The 21,882-nt window shown below is 58.1% G+C and overlaps 2 protein-coding genes across 2 annotated transcripts; one reads left to right on the plus strand and one right to left on the minus strand.

Annotated features, from left to right (window-relative positions):
- Window positions 1–9,675: 9,675 nt before the first annotated feature.
- Window positions 9,676–17,041, plus strand: PLEKHA2 (pleckstrin homology domain containing A2; the record flags this gene model as incomplete). Its single annotated transcript, XM_080634425.1, has 11 exons — window positions 9,676–9,816; window positions 10,131–10,187; window positions 10,805–10,853; window positions 11,414–11,511; window positions 12,814–12,960; window positions 14,647–14,793; window positions 14,978–15,046; window positions 15,124–15,194; window positions 15,407–15,470; window positions 16,082–16,159; window positions 16,516–17,041. The coding sequence occupies 11 exons, from the start codon at window positions 9,676–9,678 to the stop codon at window positions 16,831–16,833; spliced, it is 1,239 nt and encodes a 412-aa protein (XP_080490551.1). The 3' UTR covers window positions 16,834–17,041.
- Window positions 17,042–20,531: 3,490 nt separating this feature from the next.
- On the minus strand, window positions 20,532–21,652 carry TM2D2 (TM2 domain containing 2). Its single transcript, XM_080634455.1, has 4 exons — window positions 21,453–21,652; window positions 21,276–21,363; window positions 21,083–21,198; window positions 20,532–20,960 (listed from the first exon to the last, which is right to left on the minus strand). Exons 1-4 carry the CDS (start codon window positions 21,644–21,646, stop codon window positions 20,747–20,749), a joined length of 612 nt encoding a protein of 203 aa, XP_080490581.1. The 5' UTR covers window positions 21,647–21,652; the 3' UTR covers window positions 20,532–20,746.
- Window positions 21,653–21,882: the final 230 nt, after the last annotated feature.

A 21,882-nucleotide genomic window follows, 5' to 3' on the forward strand; every position in this document is an offset into this window, starting at 1 on the left:
GGCAGGAAAGCCTCTGGCAAATGATGGGCAAAGATGATTCCTGTTTGGGAAGTCAAAGTGCCAGCCTCAGCTCACTGGAGCATCACTCCCCTTCCCTCCGTGCCATCAGCATTAGGGGTATGCAGACTACAGCACTGCTCTCCTCGCGTGTCCCGCTCCAGAACAGCATTCCCGCCTGGATGTGTGACCCTTTGGACCTCCTGGGGGTCTTTTTGCAGGTGAATTGACCCCCTTGAGACCAGGAATTTCTTAGGGAGCCCGGTTTTGCTGTTTGCAGCAGCATCCTCCCCATCTGCTTCCCAGCCTCTCCCGGTCCCACGCACTGCCTCTGTCACCCCAGTGCTGCTGCATCCCTGCGCCTGTCAGCATGCACTTCCAGTCTGGGCAAAAGAAGATTCCTAAGGAATGATTTATTAACTATAATATGGTTATAGTTACATATATATATATATAAAAAGGTATATGTATAATGGTTATAGTTCTATATAATAGGAGGCGTGTGTTTGTAGCTGCAAGCGGGCAGGACGGTTGCATCCCGGATGCTGCTCTCAGGAGCCAGCAGTGGAGCTGCGGATGGGGCTGGCTTAGCCCTGGAGCTATCATCCCGTTTGGATGCTACATTCCAGTCAGGACACGTCCCGGTTAAGGGAACACTGTGGGTACCCGTGTTTGGGGTCACAGCATCGTGGTGTTTGTCATCATCTGCTTGCAGTAGAGGTGAAATCCCTGTATCCAGCGGAGTGCCAATGAGGAACTGCCCTGACTTTAGACGGCTCCCCCAAGGCAGGCGCTTCCCTGCACTGACCCCAATCGCTTCCCACCGCCATCGCCATCAGTTTTATATGTCCAATGATTTCCCTTTTCTATGTCAGGTAAATATTTGTAAGAGTTCTACTCACACAAACGAGATTATTCTAACGATTACTAATATATTTTTGTTGCCATGTTTCATTGCCTGAATAAAAGCCGTGTTTATCACTCTTGAAACCTCTCCTGCTGTGTGTAAGGATGGAGAAGCTGGGTTTGGGTTCCACACGCTGGGCAGGGGGACTCTGCTTAACTCCCATGCTCCCCCTGATAACCTTCATGGCCATGGCGAAATCCTCTGCTGGGATGGAGACTGCCTTGTGAAGCGGGGACGGCTCCTCTGGGCTCTCCAGATGTGCCCAGAGCATCTCCAGATGTTCTCTAACGCTTCTCTTTGTTATCTTTGGAGGGTTCGTGCCCAGCTCGGCTGCTGCAAATGGCAGGAGAGGGCTTGTTCTGAACGGCCATGATCTATGAAAGGCACCAGTGCTGGGGATGGAGCCGGTTCCCAAAGCAGAGCCCAGCCTGGCGAGTGCGGGGAGATCCAACCACCTCCAATGCTCTGCCCATGCCCTTGGGATCCATGTCCCGTCCTGCCCAGCTAAGATGGCATTAGGCAGGGGCTGCAGTAAGTGCGTTATCCCCAGCCTGGTGATCCGATATCCCAAGCAGATTAGCCCTAAGACCTTAAGACAAAACAGACGCTGTGCACCCTGTGCCGCGCACAGCCGGGATGTCCGCCCTGAAGATCCTCCTGGTCCTGGCCCTCGTCACATCCTTGGCTGGATACAGTAAGTGTCCTGCATCCCAAGGCAGTGCTGGGGGTGGGGGGGAATCGCTGTAGAAACGCTGCTCTTCTGCTTGCTGGGTGCCCCCATCCCTGCCCTGCTGCTCCCATCCTTGCAGGGAACAGGCATTCCGGGGGGATGCTGGTACCCAAAAGAGCATCCTGCTTTCCACATTGCCAGCCAGGGCTGTGGAGGCTCCTGGTCTCCGTCTCTGGTGGAGCAAGGAGGTACCTGAGCCAAGGAGCAGCAGCTTCTGGTGTTGCTGGACCAAAATGTGGCTCCTCGAAGGTGGAATCACAAAGAGGCATCTCAAAGGGCAGGAGAGCGGTGATGCTGCTTGAGCAGTGCCATGAGCAATGTCAGGATGGTTGGGACAAGAAAAGAAGAACCATGACAGTGTTTTGGGTTGAAAGCAATCCCGCTGGGGAAGCCAGGGTTAACGTGGGTTAACGGCATCTGAAATCCCAGTTTTCCATCGGTTTTCCCAGGGGATGGAGCTGGGAGCTCTGGCCTCCCGCAAGCCCCCCTTGCCACGAGAGGGCTCTGCTCAGCCAGCAAAGCGCGGCCACATTTGACTCCCAGTATCAGTGGGAATATCCATCAAAACCAAGAATTCCTCGTTTCAGGCAGGAGCAGGATCTTCAGATCTGGGGGGGGGGGGGGGGGGGGGGGGGGGGGGCTTTGCCTGCAGGAATTTAACGCTTATGCTATTGAAAGGAGTTAAATGATACCATTAAATGATACCATTAAATGATACCATCACTTTCACGTCTGCTCCGCTGGTTCCTAAACTGAGCAGGGACCTCTTCTTGCTGTGTGCTTCCCTCTCCTAAAGGATCCAAGAGCTCTCACCCCTGTCATCAGCTCCGGCTCACACAGCACTGCAAGACCAGGGGCTGGCTATTGTCTAACACGCCTGGGGCTTCCTTTGAGGAGCATCTGGAGATGGGTCGGATATGGGGCTCCAGGATGTTGCTGCTGCTCTCGCTCCTCATCCTCCTCTTCCTCCTCCCCATCTTCACGCAGGTCAAGCACTGAGATGCCACAGATGCATTGCATCCAACGAGAACGACTGCAACAAGCAGGGCTCCCACAGCTGCCCCCAGTACGCTGATGCTTGCTCCACAATCACTGCGCCCAGTAAGTGCCTGGGTTGGGGGGACTGGGTGTGCTGGGGAAGGACCAGAAGGCAAAGAGAAGCAGGGGACAGGAGGGAGCTGGTTTCCTCTTGTCCCTGTGAAGCAGGGATGAACCATTTGGTTTTCCCAAGTTTTTAGTCCTCAGGAGCATCCTTTTGGTCCGAGGGGACTCACAGCCCCTTTGCTGGCGTGAGGAAAGTCCTTCTTTGTGCACGCTGCTCCCATTCAGAACAGCATTCCGTTTGTTTTCCAGTTAGGAACAGACAGGGACTGTTCCCAAACCCAGCCTCCCTCCTTGGGTTCATTCCACAGCCTGGGCTATTCATATCCCCACATTCATCAGGTCCCTATTTCACATCAGGGCTGCGTGACGATGAGCAAGGTGACCACGGGGGCATCCCTTGGCCGCTGGACCACTCCTTGGCTCCCCCAGCAGTGCTATGGGCGCTTTGATTCCACATCACTATCGCAACGTGCTGGGATGCAGCTCTTCCTCCCTTTCCCTGCCCCAGCACAACAGTTAGGGTTGGAAAGGGCCTTAAGACCACATAGCAGGGAGGATGCATGGCAGTGCCTGACCCCATGTCCCGTGTTCCTCTCCTTGCAGACAGCATCATCAAGTCGTGCTCCTACAAATCCTTCTGTGACCAGGCTCGTGGTGGCGGCTCCAGCGGGGCCACCCTGCGCTGCTGCTTCACCGATGACTGCAATGGGCAGCGGGGCTCCAAGAACGGGGCCGGGACCCCCCCCAAGCCCCCCCATGGGCTGCTGGTGGCTGCGCTGGCTGGGAAGCTGCTGCTGAGCTGGGTCTGAGTGGCCGCAATGGGGTAGCTGCTTGTTGCCATAGCCTAGGGCCACGGGTCGGGGTTTGCTGCGTGTGGAGGATGGAGAGGCTGAGCCACCATTGCACCAATAAAAGCTGCAGTTGAAAACCGTGTTTGCAGCCACTGCTCCTCCTTCACAGGGATCATGGAATGGGTTGGCTTGGAAGGGACCTTAAAGCTCATCCAGTTCCATGCCTTCTACCAGACCAGGTTGCTCCAAGCCCCATCCAACCTGGCCACAAAGGGATCAAAGTGACACCCCCAGGAGATCCCCATTCTCTCTTTTCATCAGGCTTTGCCTCCAAACCCCTCCTGGGAGTGCTCCGCAGCTGCCCATTGTCACTGCCTCCTAAAGTGATCTCATATAGAAGCCCTCCTGCAGCCCAGAGCCCTCCTAGGGCTGATCTAATGCAGGCAAAGGGGTCTGGCATGGGAGGTTTTGCAGTTGAAGGAGCAGAGAAGCAGTGCTGGTTGGGGTACGGAGGAGATGAAGTGCTGGGGAGGATGCAGGATGATGCCCACTGGGGTAAGAACAAAGCTCCCAAGGCTCACAGAGAGTAAAGGAGAATGGTGAAAGGAGGAAAGGAAGGGGGATGATGAAGGAGAAGGATGGTTGGGAGCGTGGAGAGGAGAGCAGGGATTTGACTGCAAGCAGCAAAGCGCTGCCTGGAAGCGCAGCCAACCTGTGGGAGTTTCCCTTAGTCATAAGACAAGCAAAAAGGGAACAGGTACTGAAACCGAGAAGGGGCAAGTCTGAACAGAGGAGCAGGAATCCGGCACGCTCAGCTCCAGCCACGGAGCTCCCTGCTGCGGGATGCTGCCGAGACAGAGCCCTGGGTGAGTGCTGCGGGGTGGGAAGCCCTGGGGAGCACGGCTATGGGGTCCCCTATTAACCCCAAGCAGGCGGGATAACACAAGAGGGGAGGGCAAAGCTGCTCTGTGCCTGCTTCTTCCCCTGGGAACAAGAAGGATGCTGGTGGGATCCGAAGGCTGTGGTGCAGAGGAATCCCCTATGTGTGCTAATGGGGTGTTCCCATGAGCTCAAGGGGGTTCTTGCACCCCTCTACAGGCTACAGCAGCAAAACCCATTGGAAAAGGTGGGAGGCGAATGGGAAGGCTCCTGGGATGAAGGAGGAGCAGCAGCGTGACTAGCTGCCGTGTGACTGCGCAGGACACGGGGCTGCTTCAGCCCTGGTGCCAGTCACAAGGGCTGCGAGAGATGCCCTGGTATAAAAATACCCTGTGGAACAGTTTAGTGTTTGCAGAGCAGGCAGGGATGAGGAGGGGGGAGACAGGGCAAGGCTGGGGAGCTCATTCCAGTGTGGAATGCCGGGAGCAGAGGGAAGGGGAAGAGGAGGATGCGTTCGGGGTGGATGATGTTATCTGCTCTAAGTATGACCCCGGTGCTGTGGCCTGTGCTTCCGTGACGGGTGGTTCTTCATGCTTCAGGTTTTGCTTCCCTTATAGCACCTTCAAAAGCTCTATAGGAGCTCTTGATGCTTTCAGACTCCAGCCCCACCAGTGTGCGCAGCTGGGTTAGGGTATGCATGGAGAGCGCAAGGAACAGTGCCCAGCTGCACTGAGGGGTGATCCTTCCCTTAGCAGGTACACGAGTGGCAAGGCCAAATCCTGCCATCACACAGAGCAAAGGAGCATCCCCCCCGGGTCTCTCGGCTTGGGTTATGTGTGGTCCCGTTGGGGCTCTTTGGGAGCGCTGGCAGGAGGAGATGCAGAGGGAGCTCAGGGCTGTTTTCCTCCTGATGTAATTGATAAATGATGCAGTTTGGGCTGAGGGTGTGGGGCTGGGCTGGGGGAGGGATGCAGCTCTGCCAGCATCCCGCCGGGAATTCCTAGGGAAAAATAACCCCTTGTGAACAATCAGAACCACAGAATGGAAGGGACCTTAAAGCTCATCCTGCTCCAACCCCTGCCACGGGCAGGGACAGCTTCCCCTAGAGCAGCTTGCTCTCTGCAGCACCATGATTGGTTTCACCCATGCTGGGAGAAAGTGCTTTGGGGCCAGATGCTCCAGAGAGAAAGCTGGGCCTTACCATGAGTGTAACGGGGGGGTTCCTGCTCCCCAAATCCACCCCTGAGCTCCAGCAGCAAGCGATGCTCCTGCAGGGCCCCACACCGAGCTGCTCATCCCCATGCAGCGCGCACTGAGAGCCTTTCACAGCAGAGCCCTCGTGTCTGTGATGGGCAGGAGGCTGCGCTCTGCTGTGGTTTCATTGCCACGGGCCAGGAGCAGTCACACAGACATGAGCACCCATGGTGTCAGCAGCAGCGGTTGGGCAATCTCGTGTGCCATGGGGAGCTCTAAAAATGACCCAGGCCATAGGAAATGCTGGGGGTTGAGGCAACGCGTTGACAGAAGGTGATGTGCAGTGAGTGCTGAATGGTCAGGGGAGAAAACAGCCTTCAAATGCATGGAATCTGGTCTGGAAATGGAAGAAAGGAGAGACCCCCCCTGATGTATCAGCAGTGAGGGGCACAGAGCCGGGTGCTGGGGTCATTCGTATTGCATGGAGAGGAGCAAAGCTGGTGACAGTCTCTAGCTGGAGACTCTGCAGAGCTGGTACCTGAAGGGGCATCACAAATGCTCTGACTGCATCACCCCATCGGGACCTTTGGGGTGTGGGTGATGGAATCAGATGATTGACCACCAGTGATGGAACTGGATGCGTTTCAAGGTCCCTTCCAACCCCCAACCACTCTATGAGAACTGGTGGTGATCAACCCCAGCGCAGGGCAGGAGCTGGGCACATGCTCCCCTGCCCCTATTACCCCACACGCTGCTGTTTGATGTCCTGTGCCGTAACATAATGGCGTTTGCGAACCCATAACCGTGCCCCAGAGGCTTTGGGAGCCCCGGGGCTCTGTGTCACGGTAAGGACTGACTTAGCCAGGACCCCAGCGCTGCTCCCGCATGGGAATGCACTCGGTGCTGCTCGCTGGGCTGGCTCCTGCCCTCAAGGGCCCGGCCGCGGGCGCATCCCGGTCCGGAGCAGGAGCCGTTTGGAGAGCGTTGATTTACGGAACGGTTTTCGGTCGGGTGAGGGGGGATTTGTATGGGGGGGGGGGGGGGGGGGCACGGACCCGAACCCGCGGCCGCGCTGGCCCCAGCCCCGCTCCGCAGCGGGTACCGGGGGGCGCGGAGTGAGGCGGTGCCTCCGCAGGTGCGGTGAGGGCCGGACGGGGCGCGGGCACGGAGCCGCCCCGCGCCCCGCACTCACATCCGGGGCCGGGTTTGCTCATGGCAGACGTAATTAACCCGGAAAGAAGCGGCGCCGGGAGCCACCCTCCGCCGGCCGGCCCCGCTCCGCGGGTGCGCAGCGCAGGGACCCGCGGGGTGAGTGTGGGCTCCCCCCGTCCCCATCGACGGGGGCCCGGTGCGGCCCCAACCGCACCACAAGGGGGTCCCGGAGGGTCGGTGCCCGACGGCGGCGGGAGCGGGCGGGGATGCGGCCCCGCGCCGGGCTGGTCCATGGGTGCGGGGATGCGGGCGGAGCTCCCGTCCCGGCGCTGGACGCATCCCGGTTGTCGGGGTTGGCCTCCGAGGCGCTTTGGTGGCTTGGGGATGGCAACAGCGGGAGGTGGCGAGTTTGGGAGCAGGGTCCTTGTGGGTGCTGCCCCCGCTGATCCCCGCTTTGGGTCTGCGGGGTCGGTAGCAAGCACAGGGAGGGTTCGGGAGCTGCAGGTACTGGGAGCGTGTTCCGCGGGCTGTGTCTCTGGGATGGGAGGAAGGAGCGCAGCCTGGCTGCCGGCAGCCTGGCTTCAACAGGTTCATTACTTAATGAAGGCAGAGGCTGGAGTTGGTCGCTGGGCTCTGCCTGCACCGTCTGCCTGTGTCAGCCCCGGATAGACGTCGGCAGGGCGAGCTCTTTGCAAGACCAGGTAAAAGGAAGTTGCGGTGCAACCGCTGCGGCTCGCAGGCATCGCCCTACAGGGCTTGGAGCTGTGTGGGGGCAGCCGGGAGCCCCCATGTAACGGGGGCATCATCCCGCACTGGGGCAGCTCGCACCGGCCTGGGAGAGGAGGAGGAGGAGGAGGATGCTTGCAGGTGCTGTGGATGAGGTGCTGAGGAGATGCCTCTGGCTTCTCAATGTCAGGTCTCCAGTTCCATTGCTGCTGCAGGGTGTCCCTGGGTCATGCTGCCATGGCTGTGCTGGGAATGCCGGGAACAGGCGAGATGGTGGGGGGAAGCTTCCTGGAAAGTCTGGCTGTGGTGGCACACGAGGTCTTTGAGCCGGCTGGGAAGCCCTTCCCTGTATCTCGGGAGGCAGGCGAGAGGGTATTTCTGCCATAAACCTCCTTCCGTAGCCTTATTTCTCCTGTCATTCCATTAACAGAGCATGAAAAGGGTTGTCCTTTTTGGTGGGATAAAGCTGGGAAGTCAGTTGCTTCCGAGTCCTGGAAGATCCCATGGAATCAGGCATGGGCATCATCCATAAATCACTGCTGCCGGTGCAGTGTCCATCGTGTCTCACAGGGGATGAAGCTGGTTCGGGGGCTGACCCCTGTTAGTAAAGAGGAGAGGGAAAGGTTGGGACACTCCGGAGGTGTCCCATGGGTCCAGCACTGCTGCCCCAAGGGGCTGGGGGCTCCTCGCTCTTCCTTACCCCTCTCAATAGCAGGAATCCCTGGATTCTTATTAGCAGCAGGAGGTTTGCTTGAAGGCGTTGGGGAATCTGCTTCTGTGAACTCCCACCCCCAAATAAACCCCCCAAAAAGCAGTAAAATGGGAAGTGCCCCCGTAACCCTTTCCATCGGGACAAATGGGTTGCTTCGGAGCAGCCTCCACTGCAGCAGCACCATTTCCCTCTTTGCAAAGCCCTGATACCCATCTCTGCGAGGCTGGTGATAAACGCTGATCCTGCCACCAGGTTGGCTTGCTTGCTGCCACCTCTACCTTACAGCTGCACCGCAGCTCTTGCACAACGCTTGCCTCTCAGGGCCCCTCTCCACTGCAGCTCAAAAACACTATTTCCTCCTTTTTCTGCATGACATCTTCTATTTGTGCAGCTTCTGCTTCGGGCACCTGCACGAGTCCTACCAGAGACACCGCACTGGGGTTGGCTTGCTTTTGGTCACCGCTGCCTCCATCCCCACCATGGTGATGGTGCGGAGACCCCGTTCCTAGGCAGCCCTATGGCAGGATGCTGTACCCAGGGGCTCCCATCCCATGGCTGCGCACCTCTGGGCAGCATTAGTGCACAGAGCCGGTGGCACAGCCCCGTGGCGATGGGGCATGGTTTTCCTGCTGACTCAGCATCCCGGCTGCATGGATTTTCTGCTTGGAGCTGCAGATTGTTCCCCATTTCCTGGGCTCTCTCTGGCACCGCATCCACTCTGGGATTCCTCTTCGTTACGGTTCCCAGGGACCTGGTGTCTCGCAGCAAACCCTTTGTGGCTGCTTTGTGGGGTGCCCCACGCTGCTGAGCAATCAGAGGGCAGCTCGGTGGGATGCGGACGTTGCTGCGATGGGGCTGTAACTTGTCATTGCCCCCGCGCATCACAGCGGCTGTGGTGCTGTGATTGAGTCCGTCTGCACCTCCCGGTATTCCCAAGGCCTGGAGCTCCTGGCTGGGCTGTTCTGGTCCTGCTCCATGCCCTGGGGCTGGAACGCTGCACCCTCCTTGTCACACTGGGTGATGCTTGTGCTTGGCAGCGTCCCCATGGAGCAACGTGCAGCGGAAGCAGTTTGGCTTTGCTTCCCCTGTGTTAATCCAGGCGGATGGGGAGAGGCAGCCGGAGGTTTGGGCAAGGCTGGGAAGTGGGACCTGCAATGGGATGTGAGGCAGAGGAGGGAAACCCCAGCTCCTCCTTTGAGCCTCGTGTGGGTTTTCGCACCGTGTGGTCGCAGTGGGGCTGGGGACTGATGCTCATTCCTATGGGGAAGGGATGGTTATGGAGATGCCTTGGTTTTTAGCAAGGGCAGGCAAGTAAGGATAACCCTTGGCAGGTTATCCCTGCCTTCTGCCTCTTGTTAGCTTGGCTGCATCCATCACACTTCTATCCTGACTGGCACTGATGCAATGGCATGGCTTCCTATGGAGCAGAGCACCCACCTCTCCCTGTCCCTGCTCCGCAGGGTGATGTGAGAAGGAGCCCGGAATGCCGTACCTGGACCGGCAGAACCGTATCTGCGGCTTCCTGGACATAGAAGAAAATGAGACCTGTGGCAAGTTCCTGCGCAGGTATTTCATCCTGGACACCCAGGCCAACTGCCTCCTGTGGTACATGGACAACCCCCAGGTACGCACCCGTGCTGCTCCCAGCTCCGCATCCATGGATGCTCTGGTAACAAGAAAGAGAAGGGCTTTTCCTCGTCGCCTTGGAAGCGGTGTCGTGCTGCAGGCATCAGACCAGGAGCTGGGTGCTTGGTGGCGATGGAGTCAGTGCTTGTTGTGCCCAGCAACTGAGCTCAAAAGAGCCAGGGCTGGGGCACTGCTGGAGCATCGCGCAGTGGGTTCCTCACTAAAGGGAAGGGGAGATGCCTGCAGGGATGCTGATGGGTAGCCCGGACCCTTGTGCCTTCTCCCTGTCGTTTAACTCCTGTTGCATTGCAGAACCTGGCCATCGGCGCGGGAGCTGTTGGGTCCCTGCAGCTCACCTACATCTCCAAGGTAATGTCCCTGTTGGCCCTGTATCCGTGCGGCTTTCCCAGGGGAGGCTGTGGCTCGTCCTGCTCCTGCGATGGGAGCCTGAGTGCTAAAGGGCAGCACCCTGAAGGATGAGTCCTTTTGGAAGCTGTTTGAGTGTCTTAATGGCATTATCCAGCTTCCACGGGGAGGCGGGTAAAGTGCAATAGGGAAGGAGAACCTATTGGTGACTGAGATGCATGGATGCGGGCTCAGCTCCCTCCGGAGCCGGATGGAGCATGAGGCAGATCTCCCTGCTCCTGCTGAATCATGACTTATAAATTAAGCACAGATGAAGCAATGCCAGAGCTGAACCTTCCCCATTTCACTCACAAATTCCATGCGTTTTGGGCTAAATGGAAGTTGCTGCAGGACAAGGTTTTGGGCACAAACTCGGGGCTGGGTTGTGCTTTAGCTGCTCCAGCTCCTCATTGCCCTTCCCCTGGCTCCCTGCTCATTGCTGGGGGAACGGGAAGCATGGCCTGGCTTGGAGCTCGGGGAGCAGCGGCTTCCCCTCCATCCCAGGGATGTGGATGGAAGCATCCGGCTCTCCCGTCACGTTCCATCACCTTTAGTGTTTTCCTTCCTGTGCTCTGCTGCAGGTCAGCATCGCCACCCCGAAACAGAAGCCCAAAACCCCGTTCTGCTTTGGTGAGTGAGGGGACCCCGGTGGGTGCTGTGTTATGGGTGCCCCCCCAGAGCCCTCCCTATGCCCATGGGACCTGCCAGCAGTGGTCAGGAAGGGAGGAGGATGCTCCCGTTTGGTCCTGTTGCTGTGACCCCCCCTGTTCAGTGGGGGAGGCAGGACCCTGGGGGTCCCCTTTGTGGTTCCCTGCCTCTGCTGTGCTTCCCAAGCCCTTCCATGTGTCCCATGTGCAGTCCAGGGTTCTTGCCCTTTCTAATGCCTGCCTAAGCTCCTGTTCTTGTTGGTGCATGGGATTGGGGTGTTGTGTCCCATCCAACCCTCTGCTTCGGGTATGAGCCGTGAACTTGGGTTTAAAGCACCAGCAAGGACAGCGCAAGCACATACTTGTCCCAAGGGAACGGCGTTGCCTTTGCAACACTTCCCCACAAGGGACAGAGCCCAAGATGAAGAGTTCCACGCGAGAGGTTGGGGCCGATACCTGCAAATGGGAATGGAGCTCTTTGATTCACTGTTCATTGTATGTAATGATGCAAAGCACTGGCTTCCCTGGCTCCTCTCTCCGTAGTTATCAACGCCTTATCCCAGCGCTACTTCCTCCAAGCCAGTGACCAGCAGGACCTGCAGGACTGGGTGGAGGCTCTGAACAGGGCCAGTAAGATCACGGTGCGTTGGGTTCTGCTCCCTCTGACACGGCTGGCTCCTGCCCTGATGGGCCTCTGGCTCAGAGCCTGCTGCGGTAACAGCCTCAAGCTGCACAGGGCAGGTTTAGGTGCTGGGATCCTCCTTGTGACCCCTCTCAAGTGGGATGTTCCCCCCCACCATCCCTAGGGATCCTCCTGGTGGGGGTTTACTTTGCTGCTGCTTGCTCCTGCATTCAGCCTCCCTGCTCAGCTGCTGCGGTGGGGGGGACAGTGGCTTGTTCCATGGGGAAGGTGCTGCTGGAGCCATCCCCATCCCGCCTGCTCCAGGGCCGTTTCCCTCCTGGGGGAGGGATTGTGTGTAACCCACTCCAAGGGCATCTTCCTTGTGCTCCACTCATTTATTTACTCCGTTTTCACTCTTTCTGGGTCACGGGGCTTTGTGATGAGCTGCAGCCAATGCCCTGCGCTGCCGGGCATCACGGTGCCTGCATCCAGAGGAGCTCGTCCTCAATCTCCTCTCATTTACTGTGTTCATAGAACCATGAATTCATGGTCACTGACCCGGTACCAGCGCTCCTCAGCCACCCGCTGCTCCTGGCCATGGGGATCCCATTCCCATGCAGCGGGAGCAGCTCCATCCGAGTGCAATGCTTGGCTGTGGACACTGGGACACCCCTCAGCAGGACCTGGGGTATGGGGGGGTTGCTGCAGGCATCTGTGTGACTGCAGTTAGCAGTATTGCCATGCTTAACGCTAGCAGGGGTTTATGAGACCATGCACTGAAGCATGGCTTGTAAACTGTAAGGAAAAATCACGGCAAACACTTGAGGATCGGGCCCTATCAAATAACTTATTTCTTGGCTTAAAATCACTGCGGTGCAGTCGCTGTGGGGAAACCAATGTGCAAGAGCAGACGTGGCTTCTCTTTGCTGCTTCGGTCTACAAATACATGAAATGCCACAACCTCAGCACCAAGCTGAGTGCATGGGCTCAGGACACGCCGGATTCAGCGTGTGAACCCCCTGCAGGCGCTGCAGCTCAGCCACAGGGGGCTCGTCATTAAGCCAGGCTGTAATTAGAGCAGGGCAATTAAAGGAGCAAGTGTCCCACAAAGGGCTTGAGCTGCAGAGGCGCTGGCAGGCTCATGTGAGGTGATGCTCCATGGTTCCCACACCTCATCTCCCATCTTTGCCTCCTGCGAACCACACCTGCCCTAATGGGGGTGGCTTGTTCATTGAGTGGCTTTTACAGGGACATTGCTTCACTGGGGAGGATGGAGGTGATGGTCACACCGGAGCCTTTCACCCTTTGCCTTCTCCAATAGGTGCCGAAGGGTGGTAGCATCCCACCGGCCACAGAGATCACGAAGCTTCCCGTGGTGCCGCAGGCGCAGGAGAGGAAGCCGCAGGTCGCCTACAAAACTGAGATCATCGGGGGGGTGGTGGTCCACACACCCATCTCCATCAACCAGGTGAGCAGCCGGGATCCCCATCCCAGGGCTGAAATCCCTGCGATGCCAGCGCCCTGCTTTGGTCTCTCTGTTCCCCGTGCTTTAAAAGCCCCACTCCGAATGGGAATGAGCATCAAAGGATGCTGGAGAGGGAACTGAAACAGGGGGAGTTCAGGTTGGAGATCAGGATATCAGCTCTTCCCTGTTCTAGGCGCTGGCACAGGGTGCCCAGGGAAGCTGCGAATGCTCCATCCCTGACGGTGTTCAAGGCCAGATGGGGTGACATGGTCTGGAGGTGTCCCTGCCCATGGCAGGGGGTTGGAACTGGGTGATCTCAAGGTCCTTTCCAACCCAAACCATTCCGTGATGCTGGTTTGGGCTCTTGGTTTGCACGGTCGTGTCTGGAAACCAGCTTGGTGCCTGCCAGCCCTTCCCCACTGTTCAGGGCTGTATAAATAGCTGCACTTAGCACCCTTTGTCCTGCTCTGAAGCTGAGGAGGTGAGGAGGAGGAGGCTACAAATTATCCTGACCCATCCACATCCCCCAGCGAGGCACCTGGGGCAGAGGGACCCCAAAGCCAAAGGGGCTGATCCATCCCCTTCCCTTCATGGCTGTCGGTGCCTCTCACCTTTGGGCACCCGTCTGGCTCCGGGTCTCGCTTCAGCTCTTATCAGCACTAAAAACAGAGCAGAGGAGGAGGTGGTGGCAGTGGTTTTCTGCTGTCTGCAGGCGGTTGGCAGCAGCTCTGGCACTTTTCCTCTGTCTCCGTGGGTTAAAGCTGCTCTTTCCTCCTGCCTTGACTCTGCCCCCCCAAGCAGCACCAGCTCCATCCTCACACAATTCCTCTCTTTCCCAAGGGGTTTTAGAGCGGGGTCATCACCAGCAGCATCCCTCCATCCTGGGTGTAACGATCCCTATTGCACCAGATCTGCTTTTGGACACGTGCTTCATCTCAACCATCCTCTGCACGGCCAAAGGGAAAGGGAGGGTGCTACCAGGGACAGCATGGAGGAGCCAGGGGTGATGCTGAGAGCAGGATCTGGCCCTTGGGATGTGCTGGGGGTGAGCCCGGGGATGGGCGCTGGGCATATGGCCATGTGTCCCTCTGCATAGACAGCTTGCAGGTAGAGGAAGGTCGGGTTTTCTGCCTGAACTCCAGCCATCCCAGGCTCTTCTGGGAGGATTTGGCTGTGGAATTGTGGAGACTTCGTGGCATTCCTCAGTAGTTTATTCCCATGATACATCCCTTCGGCTGGTTGGAAAGCATCCCTGCTTTCTAACCTGGATTTGCCCAGCTCCAGCTTCCTTTGCTCTGCCTCCCATTGCTGGATGAAGGAGCTCCTTGGGCCTTGGATCCCCCAGAAGGTCTGTGCTGCAGTGGCTTGACCTCTCAGTGTGGGCTAAGCCAGGCAGGGAGGAGATATCCTTTAACCCCACTGCTGCAAGGGTTTTTCTCCAGCCCTCAAATCACTTCTCTATCACCTTCCCAACTTCTTCACGTTGCTTTTAACACGTGGGCACCAAAAGGGTGAGCAGCTTTCGGGCAGCAGCCTGCACGCAGCGAGACGACACCAGCTCCGCACTCTGCCTCATCACCCAGGCATCGCACCCAGCCCATGGCTCGGCGCTTGCTGCTGCTCTTCCCTCCATCCTAGCAGGGACCCCCCCATCCCTGCTGTCCCCATTGACCGTGTGCTCTGTTCCAGAACGGGGGGGACGCAGGGGACGGCGGTGATGTGGCTGCGCACCCGCTGCTGCGGCGCTCGCAGAGCTACGTCCCCCCCTCGGCCACCAAGGCACCAGCCGGGCCCCCCCCGCTCAAGAGTGGCTACTGTGTGAAGCAGGGGAACGTGGTGAGTGCTGGGGTGAAGCTCGAGGGGGGGGCCTGGGCTTCCTGCACCCCTCTAGGCTGGGGATGCTGCGGGGATGCTGCGGGGATGCTGCGGGGATGCTGCGGGGATGCTGCGGGGATGCTCCGGATGCAGGAGCAGGCGGCGTGGAGCCCAGCACTGAGCGGTTTCCTCCTCTTTTATCCAGAGGAAGAGCTGGAAGCGCCGTTACTTCGTTCTGGATGAGTTTTCCATCAGTTACTACAAGTGTGAGCAGGTGAGCAGCCCGGGATGCTCCCCAGGGGCACGTCCCAGGCCAGCCAAGCCCATCAGCATCTCCTCTTGTCTCCGCAGGACAAGGAGCCCTTGCGTTCCATTCTCCTGAAGGATGTTTGCAAGACCCATGAGTGCCTGGTCAAGTCTGGGTAATGCTCTGTCCGTGTTGCCCTGCTGTGGGTGTGGAGGGGGGGGTTACCTGCACACAGCAGAAGTTGGGAGTGTGTGTGTAGCTGAAGGTCTGTGGGGAGCTGGAGTCTTCTCAAAACCCCGATGAGATCCAAGGTTTCCCCTTGGATAAACCCAATCACTTTCCATCCACAGTGGTTTCTGGACAGTGAGTGTCTCTTTCTGTTCCTAGCGACCTCCTGATGCGGGACAACCTCTTTGAAATCATCACAACCTCCAGGACCTTCTACATCCAGGTGAGCACCGGGGCCAGTTGTGTCTCTGGGCATTAAGCTTTGCTCTCCCCAGCCTGTGCTGCTGCAGAGGGGCTGTTCCCCAGCAGCCTCTTACCCCCAAACACCAGATGAGGCTGTGGCATCTTCACCCTGAGCTGCGTGGTTTCACTTCTCCCCTTGGGCTTATTTATACCAGCAGCGATTTGTGTGAGCAGGAAAAGCAGAGCCCAGCACAGGGAGATGCAATGAGGATGTTTTGCCCACTCTCTTCCACTGCTGGAGGCAGCAGCATGCTGGGGATGCTGCGTGCTTGGTACCCAAAGAGCAGCCAATATGCGATGCTGCGGATGCAGGTCCCTATGTGCACAGTGCTCATGGCAGACACAGACCCAACTGGTAACACCCCAATTCTTGTCCCTTCACTGCTTTATCTATTCCTGATGTGAAAATGCTGCGATGTGGAGGTGTTCTACAGGGGAAGATGGGGTGGGGTAGTGATGTTTAAGCAGGGATATTAGTGCCAAGCCTAGTGCAGCCTGCTCATCTACGGGTCCGTGTGGTGGGGATCGGGGCCGGTGGCACTGGGGGCTTGCAGGGAGACAAAACCTCACTGGGGCTGCTGTGTTTTGCAGGCAGATAGCCCTGAGGACATGCACAGCTGGATCCGAGCCATCACAGGGGCAGTCCAGGCCCTGAAAACCCGCCCCAGGGTAGGTCACATCCCTTCTGCTTCCTGTTTAGTGCCAAATGAGGATTGTGCCAATGTGAGAGACACTTATTCAGTGGATGGTGTTAGTGCTCGGGTACCCGCTTCCAGGAGGAGATCCCTGCCCTCTCTGTGTTCACTTCCTTGGAAAAGTGAAAATCGCCCATTGAACAGGACTGGCACGATCCCTGCTCTGCACTGAGGCACGAGCAAGAGCCTGACTGATGGCAAAGAGCCGTTTAATTCAGACTTCCAGCTTGCTTAGGGCTCTGTTATCCCCTTTCAGTGTGTAAAGGGCCTGGTGCTGGTCCCCAAACAGCTCCCGGCACCGCACGCACAAACCCACCTCTGTCCTTGCAGGAGATGTCCTTCATGCGATCCACATCCATGGGGAGACCCGGGGGCTCCTCATCCCAATCCCAGCAGAGGCCGGTGGCGGAGGAGCGGAGGGCGCTGTGCCGGGCCCCTGCCAGCTCCTCCTGGCAGCCCTGGACACCGGTGCCGGGGAAGCAGCCGGAGGTGCTCCGGGACTCGCTCTTCACACCGGTCCTCACGGAGCGCGATGCCGGAGCTGCGCCGGGCCCCCGCGTGCGGCACAAGTCGGAGCCGCAGCAGCTCAAGGAGAAGCCCTTTGCCTTCGACCTGGATGACGAAAGCATCCGGACCTCCGACGTGTGAGCATCCCCGGCTGCTGGGGTGGGTCGGGGTGTGCAGCGTGCCCAGGATGCTCCATGTGTGCACTCAGGACCGAGCTCACTCCCATCCTCTCAGCGGGGTGAGGTGGCCCCGTCCCTCCATCACTTGTGATGCAGGATCCGGCTGGACCCGCATCCCAGCACCCTGGGGAGCCGGGTCCTGCCTGCTCCCCGCCCAGTGCCTCCGTGTTTCAGAAGCTGCCTCCGTGCTGGTCCCCAGCATGGCCTGGATGAGAGGGGGCATCTTCTGCATCCTCGTAATTCTCCCTCCAAAACCAAGCCTGGAGGGGAGCATCAGGAGGTCTCGGAGGTGGGAAGGGGAGCGTGGCCTTTCTTGTGTTTGGGACAAAACCCGGTTTTCTCCCCTTTTGTGCTGCTCGTCCTTCCCCGGGCAGCTGGGCAGAGCTGCCTGTGCAAGGACACACTGCAGCTTCCCTAGGAGAGCAGCTCTGCGTGCTCTGGTGCATCAACATCTCTGTTGGCTTTTAATGATGTCTTTTGATACCTGTGGCCACTGTCAAACCCCAGCCCTGGCTTAGCTCCTCCAAAAGGCTTCTTGGTACCTCTGGAGCAGCGGTGGCTCTGGGGATGCTCAGGGATGGGGTTGGTTTTGCTCTGGGCACCGGGAAGCCCTGCCTGGGGGTGATGTGCTTTGAGCAAACAGCGATGAAACTGGAGTGTTTAATGGCACCGGGAGGCCTCGTTGCTGCTGCCTCGATGTGAGAACGAGGAGAAGTCTTTAGGGCAATGTGAACTTGTCGTGTCCATACCCAAAACAGCTCCTGTAGCAGGTGTGATAAATAGCGTGTAGGTTCAGGTATTCCCTGGGCAGCAAGATTGTTATCCTCATCCTGAAATGCGTGTGCAGTCCTTGGGTACCAGTGAGGACGCAGCTCCCCATCCCTGCTGTCAGCATCAGGTTGTGTTGGTGTGACCTGAGGCCCTCAGTGCCATGGGTTAGTGGTGGCCTTGGCAGTGCTGGGTTGATGATCTTGGTCATGTCCTTGCGCTGTGGAAAGCAGCACATGTAAGGCTGGGAAAGCTTTCCTCTGTTCTTTTGTTTTCCTTTCTTTCTCCTTGTCACAACATGTTCTCAGCTCGCAGATCCGGTGTGTCCCTGCCCTTCCCAGGGCTCCAGCTCAGCCTGGGATGGGGCAGAGCTTTAGCAATGGAGCTCTGATGCGCCTGACTGAGCTTAGCAGGGTTAAAACTGCATCTGCCTGCATCAGGGGGGCTGCTCCAGCCAGGCAGCCAGGGGGAGGCAGTGACAGGACCCCCCTGAGGTCAGGGGTGCACTCAGGGGGTGCGTGGAGATGCTGGAGAACACTGAAACTATGAAACCAAGCAGGAATCAATGCAAACGGGACAGGGTGAGTGTTTGTTATTTAATTGTAGAACCCTAGATCATGCTCTTCCTTCTTTTGGCTTTATTTGCACGAGCGTTTGAGAGTTTTAGGCTGCCTTTGGCTCCTGACGTGGTGTTTCAGGAATGGTTTAGGGATTGGGCCGGTCACAGGCACAGCACTCGGTGCTAGTGCTCTGGCCCCGTTTCTGGATGCACCAAATGCAGAGGGATGGGGGTTACTTCGTGCCAGGCTTCAAACCCGTGCAGTACCAAGCGTTGGTGTTGCTTGATAATTGCAAGGGTTCCCGGGGCCTGGGATGGGAAAGCAGGAGCTTGTTGCACAATTAGGGTTAATTATCCAGGAGGAGAAACTACCAGCGGCTCCAGCGCTGTTGCAACATCCCTGTTTCTCATTCCCACCCTCCCCACATCCCCAGGACAACGTGAAGGCTGAATGTGAGACAAACGTGTCCAAAGGCGAGCCAGGCTCCAGCCTCATCGTAATATGGGTGGTGTTACAGGGAGGAATTTCTCTCCCATCCCAAGGGACCAAGCAAGTGCAGACGGACCTCGATGGAGCTTTGTGGTGATGTCTGAAGCAAAACTGCTGTCCCCATCTCTGTGTGTGCCGTGGGTTTCCTGCTTTCCTAGGGATGCGTGCAAGGTTTGAGGTGTCTGGTGTGGGAAGAGGGGTGTGAAGATGGGTTTGCTCTTTGCTGGCGTTCCCATAGCGTGGTTTCAGCTGTGGATTCAAGTGCTCTTAGTGCCGTGGGCCTCGCATGAGCGATGCTGCATGGTGCCGGTACCCACCTCCCATCCCTCACCTGTAACTCCTGCAGGAGATGGAACACCCCTTTTTTCCCCTGTGTTTTTGAATAAAGAAGGAAATGCCGGTTGCTTTTCCATGCTGTTTGCATTGTGTCTGTTGGGTGCTGTTTGCCAGGAGGGGCTGAGCACCAGCTTCAGTGGGGAAAGCACCGAGTGGAGGGCAAAGGGGCATCGCGGCTGCTGCTGTTAAAGAGGTTTTGATCTCGTTTCTCACTGCTAGAAAATGAGGGGACAGAGACTAATCCCATCCCTTGCTCCCCAGTGTGGTCCACAGCAGCCTCGTGCACGAGAGGAACGTGATGTCCCGCTGGTGGCTGGCAGCTGCTGGGCTGAGGACGTGGGGGATGCTCATAACAATGGGCTTTTGCACATGGGATTGTTGGGATTTCTCTTCCTGGCGCGCTGGAGAATTCTTTCCCCACCGTGGGCTTTTCAGCACTGTTGTTCCAGTGGCCTGAGGAATGTGGAAGCTTCCCAATGGAGCCTCCCCCCCCCACCCCACACTGCCCTGAGACCTATTGAAACCTGCCAAATGCTGATTCCTCGTGACCTAAATGGGATCTAATCCCCATTCCCTAAAGAGGAGGCGTTGTTGCAATAAAGCACAAACCCAAACTGGAACGGGCAGAGTTCCCAGCCCTGCTGCAGCTCCGTTGGAGGCAGCAACAGGAGTAACAGAGGCAGAAATGAGACAATGGGAGGGTGCTCAGTTTGCAGAACCATGAGAGAACAGCACGTGTGCATCTGCCGAGGTTTACATCAAACGGGACAGGATCTGTGCACGTACGGGTTTTGTGTGTGGTTCTGGCTGTGACTTAACTGCAGCTTCCTCTTCCTGTTCTTAGTCAGCTCAGTAGCTTTCAGCCTGCATCTGGTGGGGCTTCCTCTTTTGGCTAATTGAAGCTCCCGCTCCTTTTGGTACCAGCACCCTGTGCAGGGGGCTGGAGCTGGAACGGGCACAAGGATGGGAGCTCCAGCCTTTCCCTGCAGCTCTGGGTGGAAATGAGCCCTCACTCCTTTGCCTAAGGAGGCAAAGCTGGGATTTAACAGGTTTGTGAAACACAAATGGTCACCACTGCAGGGTCATGGGATTTAAAGAACACGAGACAGGGGAGGAGGAGGTCATTTAAATAAGGCCTGTACCACTCTGGAGTGGTCACAGTGCCCTGTGGCTCATGTTTCTGTAGTATGAGCATGGAGTTACACCAACAGACACAAGTGCTGCTCTTGAGAAGCCTGGGTAGTGACTGCGATGGCTGCACCGTGGCTTTGCCTGCCTGCAAGAGAGCAGAAAGTGATTCTCCTGCTCAATCTAACCCAGCAAACATGGTTTTAAACCAACAATGTAGAACACATCCCTTCAGCAGAGCCTCTATAACATCGTGTTACTCAAGTTGAAGGGTTTGCAAAGCCCAGTACCACAAACCTACACACCAGTGGCTGTGTCTCTGGGTGGCTGGATGGACTCTGCCAAGACCGAAGGGACGTGAACTCCGCTCCTTCCAGGTTTTATTAAGGATTTGTTTGACCACCTTCAGATCCCGATTACTTCAAACAAGCAAAATAAGATCCTGAGCAAATCCGTGTCCAAGGTTTGTACATCAAGAGGAGTAATTGCTCTGCACGTCACGTTACAGCTTCGGTGCGAGGCCACCGTCTGTCCCGATGCAGTGGGGTCCATCTCCAGCCCCTCAGAGCCGCCGCCGGGATCCGCACAGCTCTCTCAATACACCGTGCACCAGTTGCTGCCATCGCTGGGCATCAGCCCGCCGGTGATGAGCAGGATCAGATCCACGAACCACCAGATCCCCAGCCCGCCCAGGGTCAGCAGCTTCCCCACGGCGGTCCCGGTGTGGCCGAGGCAGAACCGATCCACTCCGAAGCACCCCAGGAAGAAGGAGTAGAGCAGAGTGGTGATGAAGTAGTGTCCAGTGTACCTGCAACGGGAGCCCGTTTCTTACCGCAGGGCTCCCTCCCGCGGGGGGCCGGGAGCGGTGCAGCCGGAGGGGGAACAAGGGGAAACCGGAGATGATGGAGGGAGGGGGGGACCGCATCCTACTTGACGCAGGGCCGGCTGCCCCGCAGGAAGCTCCGCGGCTCGGCGCACTCGATGCCGTCCAGCGCCCTGCAGTGCACCTGCGTGTGGTCCACCTCGCCGTAGGCCTGCCCGCCGAACTGCGGCAGCAACGAGCGCTCAGCTCGGGGCCTTCCTCCCCTCCTTCCCTCCCTCCCTCCCTCCCGCCGCCCTTCACCTTCACGCAGCCGTGGCCCAGCTCCTGCTGCGCCGTCGCGTTCCCGCCGTGGTCCACCGGCTCCTCGCACTCCACGAACTCCTCGGGGCTGCGGGGAAGGCGGCCGGTGAGGAGGAGGAGGAGGAAGAGGAGAAGGGCGAAGCGGCCGCTCCCCCCCCATCCCACCCCGGTGCTCACAGGTAGGTGCAGAGCACCAGCGGCGCCTGCGGGTCGGTGTAGGCCCACGCAGGCGGTGCGGGCGGCTCGGGCTCGGTGCCGTTGTGCGGGAGCCCGCGGGACGCGCCGTGCAGCAGCAGGAGGTTACCGAGCAGCAGCAGGGCCTGCCCGCACAGCAGCGCGTACCCCACGGGCCCACCGCGCCGCGGCGCCATGGCGGCGCCCGCTGCTAGGAAACGCTGCCCCGGCGCGCCGCGCCGCGCCGCCGCCGCGATGGCCAATGGGAGCACGCCGTTTCGCACAGTGGGCGGGGAATAGGCGCTCGCAGCCAATCAGCAGGAAGGAGGAAGAAGCTGCTGGAGAGGGTCTGCGGCGCGAGAAGGCGGAAGTGCGATTTAAGCTGGGAGGTGATTGGCTGTTTGGGAGGGACGGACAGCCTATAAGCAAAGGC

The sequence above is a fragment of the Psittacula echo genome, assembly GCF_963264785.1.
Source record: "Psittacula echo genome assembly, chromosome: 25".
Taxonomy (NCBI): Eukaryota; Metazoa; Chordata; class Aves; order Psittaciformes; family Psittacidae; genus Psittacula; species Psittacula echo.